This window comes from Lucilia sericata, unplaced genomic scaffold, assembly GCF_015586225.1.
Source record: "Lucilia sericata isolate MDLA Ls3-8-SP2 unplaced genomic scaffold, ASM1558622v1 Contig000379F_arrow, whole genome shotgun sequence".
NCBI lineage: Eukaryota > Metazoa > Arthropoda > Insecta > Diptera > Calliphoridae > Lucilia > Lucilia sericata.
Genome location: NW_023994398.1, coordinates 212222 through 221536, shown reverse-complemented (window position 1 = coordinate 221536; position 9315 = coordinate 212222). Strand labels below are relative to the sequence as shown.

At 30.0% G+C, this 9315-nt stretch overlaps 1 protein-coding gene across 1 annotated transcript in view; it reads right to left on the bottom strand.

Annotated features, from left to right (window-relative positions):
* Positions 1–5724: 5724 nt before the first annotated feature.
* The window catches only part of LOC119604294 (kinesin-II 85 kDa subunit-like), a 111933-nt gene continuing 108342 nt past the window's right edge, over positions 5725–9315 (bottom strand). Inside the window, exon 2 of the mRNA XM_037956829.1 lies at positions 5725–5973. Coding sequence (XP_037812757.1) covers positions 5725–5973 — 249 coding nt within the window. The remainder of the gene's footprint in view (positions 5974–9315) is intronic.

Here is a 9315-nt window from a genome sequence, read left to right as displayed (position 1 = left end):
CCTACGAAAACCTGTCCATAAATAAAGTTGAAATCCCCAACCAGGGTACTTATGAGCATTTCTACGAAAAAGAGAACACTAAAATAACGGAATTGAGATTGTCGTAATCTTGTTTATTTCATTCATGGTTTAGACCGTTGGTGGCCAAACACTACCCCGGGGTAGTTATGTTATTCTCACTAATACATACGCAATACGAATACTGTGAGTAAAAACACAAAGTAAACACAAAACAAAAACAAGTTTATTCAGTTGCTTGTCTGCATTCAACGAAGAAGGTCTATGTCGCTTGATGTTATGATACACGGCGAATATTTTTCAGTAGCCGTTACAAATAAATGTTTATTTCAGGTTTTACTATATTATAAAAAACTAAATATGTGGAATATTGAGTGGGAGAAGGATTTTTTATTCTGTTTAAATATATTTAAGGAAGCTCAATACATACATCGGTACATATTTACATCAACCATACATTAGTACAAACTTACATCAACACATACTTCAATACACACAACTTCATCACAATATCGGGTACATATTAACATCAACACATCAAGACATACGGACAGCAATCCAGACAGCAAGGCAGACATACATCAATACAGACTGACAGCAAGCCAGACAGCAGGCGGACAGACAGAAAGCCAGACAGACAACAGAGAGACCGACAGAGACAGACAGACAGACAGACAGACAGACGACAGACAGAAGACATACAGACAGACAGACAGACAGACAGACAGAAGACAGACAGAGACAGACAGACAGACAGACAGACAGACAGACAGACAGACAGACAGACAGACAGACAGACAGACAGACAGACAGACAGACAGACAGACAGAAGACAGACAGACAGACAGACAGACAGACAGACAGACAGACAGACAGACAGACAGACAGACAGACAGACAGACAGACAGACAGACAGACAGACAGACAGACAGACAGACAGAAGACAGACCACAGACAGACAGACAGACAGACAGACAGACAGACATACAGACAGACGACAGACAGACAGACATACAGAAGACAGACATACATACGACATACATACATACATACATACATACATACATACTACATACATCATACATACTACATACATACATACATACATACTACATACATACATACATACATACATACATACATACGCATGCATCAAGACATTCAATAATACTTAAATCATCGCATAAATACATACCTTCCGTTATTCATTAAAAGACAAATTTGTTATATGAATAACACAAAATAAATACAAACAAATAATTTGTTTCAGTGCAAATCACACGTATTTTCATTTGTGTACTCTTTTATTTTTTCACTACAACATATGCGATTTAAGCACTCTCTCGCTGGCCACCACTGGTTTAGACTATCCCACCATATTTGAAGAAATAAGTTCTCTCATGTCTTAAATAGAAAAACCCCAAGATTTAAACAGCTTAAATCTGTTACAATTGCAAGATTTATTGAACATTACAAACGCCATTTTTCTTTATATTTTTAAAGCGCCCTATGATATGCTTTAGCGATATTTAATAATTTGTGCGAAAGATTTAAGGAAATTCAACTAATATTTGTGCAAAATTTTGTATCAATAGTTTTATTTGGTAATGAATAATGAGCGTTTATGAGATTTTCGTAAGAGGACCTTGTATGGGAGCTATGACCAATTATGTAACATTAATGTATATATAGACAAACTTTTCATTATCAATATTTGGTAATGAATATTGAGCATTAAGTGATTTTCTTGTATGGGAGCTATGGCCAAATATGGACCGATCGTGAAAAAATTTGATTTATGTATATGATTTATGTATATAAGAGCAATATTTGTGCTAAATGTATGTATATCAATATTTGGTAATGAGTTATGTGCGTTTAACTGATTTTCGGGAGGGAACCTTGTATGGCAGCTATGACCAAATATGAACCGGTCGTGAAAAAAATTTTGAAATAATATTTCTGTGTACAAAAATAGTATTTATGATATATGGGATCTATGAAATTCTCTATATGAATTCTATTGACATGGAATTTTAATTTGTAAAATTTTGTTAAGATATCAACATTCTGAGGGAAGTTATTAACAATAAACTCATTTTTCGGGAATATGTACTTTCGTATGGGTGGTATAAGAAATTGTTGACCGATTCGGGCAATTTTCAACAGGAATAAAGCTCTTGTGTAAAAACAAATGTATGATGATTTTGCATAGTTTTAGTGAAAATTACATCAGAATGTGTAAAAAATGCTAATTTTTTTCGAAGTGGTTTTAAATTTTGATTCATAACTTTTCCCGATGTAAACCGATTTTGTTCTTTTTCATTACCAAACTGCCTGGGACAATAGGGAATGTTCTGGCAAATTTCAATAATTTATTTCACTTCGTTTTTACGTGAGCGTATTTTACACAGACAGACAGACAGACGTTCGGACGGTCATAGATAAATCGACTCAAAATTTCATAAGGACCAAGAATATATATGTATACTTTGTTGTCATTCCGTGTGTAACATACGGAATGACAAAGTTATATATACCCTCTCTCACCACTGATGGTGGTGGAGAGTATAAAAAATTAATATTTAAAGTTGTATGCCTACAAAACATATATTACAGCAAACATAATTGCTTTTTATACCCTTCACCTTCGTGAGAAGGGTATAATTTCTACAATATAATTTTTCAACCCTATAAAGTATATGCATATGTATATTCTGGATCCTTATAGATAGCGGATTCGATTAAGCTATGTCTGTTTGGGACCTCAGTCTTTAATAATTCTATCTGACATGCTTTCAAGAAGTTTCCTATTTAAACTCAGCGAAATCGGTTCATAAATATCGGAGATATGAGCAAAAAACTGAGACAACCTCTAAAAATTTCGTCAAAAAAAGTTTTTTATGCATGAAAACATCGTATTTGCTTGTTTAAATAAACCGCTGGAAACAACAACGTTTAGTATTTCTGTTTGTTGTTTTGAATTTATTTCTTTGTCACAGATATCGGAAAGCATTTATGAACGAAATGCGATTTTGTTGGAAAAATTAAAGAAAACAAGTTAGAGTGCTATATTCAGCTGAGCCGAATCTTAAATACCCTCCACCAGCTACTTTTATATTAATACTTTTCTAATTGATCAAATATTTGTAGAAATAAGTTTTCTCATATCTTAAATAGAAAAATCCCTAGATTCAAACAGCTCAAATCTATTACAATTCCAAGATTTATTGAACATTACCAACGCTTGGCGATTTTTATTAATTTGCATGTATGCATGTGTGTGAAAGATTAAAGGATTTTCAAAATAGATATATATATTTTTTTTTTTCTACACAAATTGATAATGCAACTAGTTAAATACGGTTTTAGGGGCAGGACCTAGTATGGGAGATATGACCAATTATAGACCGATCGTAAAAAATTCTTTAAGCAAAACTTCTGGACATGAAAGCTATATTTCAGTAAAATTTTGTATCTATATCGTAATTTAGTAATAAGTAATGTGTGTTATGAACCGATCGTGCAAAAATCTTGAAATAGAATTTTTGTATCAATAGCTTTATTTGGTAATGAGTAATGTGCATTTAAGAGATTTTCGAAAGAGGACCTTGTATGGGAGCTATGACCAATTATGGATCGATCGGAAAAAAATTTCACAGTAATATTTCTGTATGTGAGAGCAATACTTGTACCGAACTATATATGGATATTTTAATTTAGTAATGAGTGACGTGCGTTTGAGTGATTTTCGGGAGGGGACCTTGTATGGAAGCTATGACCAATTATGGACCGATAGGAAAAAAAATTCCACAGTAATATTTCTGTATATGTGAGCAATACCTGTACCAAATTTTATGTGGATATCTTAATTTAGTAATGAGTTATGTGCGTTTAAGTGATTTTCGGGAGGGGACCTTGAGTGGGAATTATGACCAATTATGAACCGATCGGAAAAAAATTTTACAGTAATATTTTTGTGCATATGAACAATACTTGTACCAAATTTTATATAGATATCTTAATTTGTTAATGAGTTATGTGCGTTTAAGTGATTTTCGGGAGGGGACCGTGTATGGGAGCTATGACCAATTATGGACCGATCAGAAAAGAAATTCTCAGTAAAATTTCTGTATGTGAGAGTAATACATGTACCAAATTTTATATGGGTATCTTAATTTTGTAATGAGTTATGCGCGTTTAAGTGATTTGTATGGGAGCTATGACCAATAATGGACCGATCGGAAAAAAATTTCACAATAATATTCCTATGCAGATGAGTAATACTTGTACCAAATTTTATATGGATATCTTATGTAAGTAATGAGTTATGCGCGTTTAATTGATTTTCGGGAGGAGACCTTGTATGGGAGCTATGACCAATTATGGACCGATGGAAAAAAAATTTCACAGTAATACTTCTGTATGTGAGGGCAATACTTATACCAAATTTTATATAGATAACTTGATTTAGAAATGAATTATTTGCGTTTAAGTTATTTTCGGGAGGGGACCTTGTATGGGAGCTATGTCCAATTATGGACCGATCAAGAAAATTTTTTCTCTGAATGAATTCTATTGATATAAGATTTTTATTTGTAAAATTTTGTAAAGATTTCGACATTGTGACGGAAGTTATTAACAAAAAACCCATTTTCCGGGAATATGTACTTTTGTATGGGAGGAGTCAAGCTCTTGTGTAGAAACGAATGTATGCTGATGTTTATGGAATTATCTTTCATAGTTTTCGAGAAAATTACACCAGAATGTGTAAAAAATGCTTATTTTTTTCGAGGTTGTTTCAAATTTTGATTCATAACTTTTCCCGGTGAGAACCGATTTTGCTCATTTTCAATACCAAACTGCCTAGGACAATAATAAATATTTTGGGTGAATTTCGTTAATTTTTGTTGCTTCGTGTTAACGAGAGAATGTTTTATACAGACAGACAGACAGACGGACGGACGGACGGACATAGCTAAATCGACTCAGAATTTCATAAGGTCCAAGAATATATATACTTTGTTGGGTCTCAGATGAATATTTCTTGGTGTTACACACGGAATGACAAAGTTATATATACCCTCTATCACCACTGATGGTGGTGGAGGGTATAAAAATCTTAAATTTAACACCATGGTGAGAGGAATATAAGATTCGGCACAGCCGAATGTAGCAATCTTACTTGTTTTATCTCTTTTTGCCTCTTCAGGGCCATCGAACCTTTTATACAACACACACACACAATGTTTCCATACAAATTCATGTGCAATATTTATTATTACATCATGTTTTGAGAAAAAAAGTTTTAATACATTTTAATGAGGTTTACGATATATCAATTTCAGTTAATAATATATGGGCAATTCCATGAAAAGGTAAACCACGAAAGATAAATCATCAAAATTTCGTGGATGATCTTTTGTTCGGCCAAATGCCATGGCTGTTAAACATTGTTTAAATCGAGAAATTGTAAAATGTTTAATATTCTTGAACTAGTTCAAAATTTTAAAACAAACCATTAAAAAGTGCCTCCCAAGGACCTTTTATATGAAGTAAAAATTTCATAACATCCCTTTGAGTGGAATGTGGAAAAAGAATGGAAAACCCTTAAAAATGGCCTTTTTATCGCAGTATAAAAATTTTACAAAACGGTATTTTTAGAATGATCAATAACTTATACACGGACCACCCTAATATTATTACTTATGTATGTACATATATTCGTACCTGCATTGTGAATGTCTTCCCACAGCCAGTTTGTCCATATGCAAAAATTGTACCATTGTAGCCTTCAAGAACATTATCAACAAGTGAATAACAGGCTTCATTGTATAGTAATTCCGTACGTTCCAATTCACCATACACGCTGTCAAATGTAAAATTTTTGGCTGGAGCTGTGCAATCTGATGGGTTTGTTACCGACACTGAACATTTGTCCACAGATACTATATTCTTAAAAAAAAAAAAAATTAAATAAGGAATATTTGTTATTTATTTATTTATATATATATATATATATATATATATATATATATATATATATATATATATATATATATATATCTATATATATATATATATATATATATATATATATATATATATATATATATATATATATATATATATATTCTGACTGATGCATCATCGCTGCCATGGAATTTTGACAGTAGATGTCTTTTTTTTTTTTTGCAAAATTTTTCGTTTTGGTGTAAAAACGGAAAAACAAGTAAAACTGGTTTTCTTATTTATCTTACACATTTTTTTTGATGCAAGAAAAATTTTTGGGAAATTCGAACTTTTAAGTGGTGAAAATGTGTAACAAAGGTGAATTTGGTACCTTTTTTGCCCTTTATAACTTTTTAACTAATAAACATAATACAATTTTTGTAAATATTTTTAATGTATCATCCAAAATTATGAGAACATATTTCGTACTTTTTTAAATTCAGTCCTTTTTGGTTGTATAAGGGAGAAAACTGTATGGGTACTTCTTTAGCATTTTAAGAATATTTTTCGACTTATTGCAGTATAACTATTAAATTACGTATTAACTCGGGTAAATTGTTTGGTACTTTTTGAAAGCACAATTTTTGGGGAACAAATGAATTTGAATCGTTTGAGCTTTGTAATATACAAATCAAAGCTCTATGTGAAAATTTTGTAAAACTCATAAACACACGAGAAAAAACTCCAATCACAATTAACTTGTAAAAACAAATTGTACTGTATTGGGAGTGGGCTATTTAGTAGAGAGAATACTGCGGGAGCCTTTAAATGTTTAATTACACTAGTTATTATAGACTCCCTATTTTGTGAGTGATAAAAAGGTGTCAGGACCAGGCTAACTAGACTAATGAATACAATCGAATTTTGCCCCAAATCTAGTCATTTTGAAAGTAAGAAAAATGTGCTGATGTTAACCGATAGACTCTTAAATATGTATCTCTAGATGATGGTGTTTGAGATACGGCCTCAAAACCCTCTCCTTCCATAATATCCTAGGCAAATTAAAGAAATTTAAACTTTCAATTATACATTAAACTATTCGTTCCATTTGAAAAAAAACACCCGAAAATTTTAAATTAGAATTCCATTTTACAAAAATTATTTATTCAACCCATTAGGCCTGTTTATAAATTATAAAATAGATTAAATTTAAATAAAATGTTCTATTTGAAACGATTTAAATTAGCTTTCAATAGAATTATAATGCAAATGAACTATTTGTTTCACATTCAGCAAAGACAAAATCTTAACATAGGGTTCACAAAAGTTTAAATCACAAATATCTTTCTTATTTTAAAGAGTAATAATTTTGGCAAAACAAAAGGAAACTAAGAAACAAAATTCAACAATTAAATGTTTGTTATCACTAAGAGATTTAATTCAAGAATCAACATAATTTGCAAAAGAGATCCGTTTAATTAAGCAATAACATTATAGTGTGTGTGTGGTTGTTTTGATTAGACAAAACAAGTCAGAATGCTATATTTGGCTCTGCCGAATCTTGCAAATCCTGCAAACTACATTTTATGAAAACCCAATATAAATATGTTATAAATGGTTAAAGTTATAGGGCCAAATTTATATTTTATACCAAAGAAATCAATTTTACTTAAGTATTAAAATACATACTAAGTACGAAAGTACTTTATTTTCCTTATGGAGAACTGTAAAACCCGGCACATGTTTTGTTTCCGTAATTAAGATACTATTTATCATTTTATAACTTCTTTATGCATGTATATGTGTAACTAATTTTGATTAGGCCCAGAAACATTTGTATTAAGTGATTTTCAGATACCGACCGATTATCTTTCGACCTATTATGTGCCGATCGTGCCGATAATTTATATGGGAACTATGACCAATAATGGACCAATTCGAAAAAATAATCAAAATGATTTATCTATACACAGAACATACTCATGTCGAGTTTAATAATAAATTATGGGGCATTAAGTGGTTTTCAGAAGTGAACCTTATATGGGAGCTAGTTATGGACCGATGCTGAAAAAATTCCTTATATGGAATGTAATCAATTATGGACCGATGTGGAAAATGTTCACGAATGATATATATATATATATATATATATATATATATATATATATATATATATATATATATATATATATATATATATATATATATATATATATATATATATATATATATATATATATATATATATATATATATATATATATATATATATATATATTAGGGTGATCGATTATTCGACATTTAAAAAAAACCGGTTGATATTTTTCAAATTCAGAAAAAACCGGTTTTTCATTATAATTAAAAAAAATATATTTTAATTTGAAAATCTTAATGTCTATGTTTAAATTTGATTAATAAAATAATAACTTTAGATCTAGTCGTCTGATTTACATTATTTCTTTAATATAAAAAAATTAGGAAAAAAGTGGGACACTTCTGTTAAACATAAGGTACTATGTAATCCTAGCTTATTTTAAAAGCCCTGTTTAGGAAATTTGCATAGGCATTCCAACTCTTCCATAAAATTTCAGCCGTAAATTAATTATTGTAATTGGAATATAATCTTAAGATTGCTAAATTTTATCAAACAGTTATCAATTTTACAAATAAATTTTTTAATTAATTAGGAAAATCAAAAAAGTTTAACCAAAAGAGCTGTAGAAAATGTACTCTAGTTCCTCGACTCGAATATTTTTAAAATTTAGACGGGCTGTATTATTATTTACTTAAAAATTTCATTTAAATAATCTTTGAATACAAAGCAAATACAAAGTATTCGAAACCGGGTTTTAAAAAGTGAAAAAACCGGGTTATTCGATATTCGAAAAATCAACATTAAGAAAAAACCGACACTGGTAAAGCAGAAAAAACCGGTTTTAAAACCGGTTGAAAAATCGAGTCGATCACCCTAATATATATATATATATATATATATATATATATAATATATATATATATATATATATATATATATATATTAGGGTATTCAAACGATTAATCGTCGATCGGTTAATCAATGAATTTTTGTCGATTAATCGTTCGAATAAATTAAAAATGCCAAATTGCGAATAATGAATAAACCGAATAATTTCCATCAAATAACCGATTAATAATAACTCACTTTTTAAAAGTAAAACAGATATATATTTCATACAAAATTCAATATCTTTATAATAAATTTTCTTCCTTTAATTTAATTATTTTTCAATAATGAAGAAAATTTATTTTATGATTTTTATATAAATTCTTCAGAAACATTTTTGATTTACCTACTTTTAGCATGGG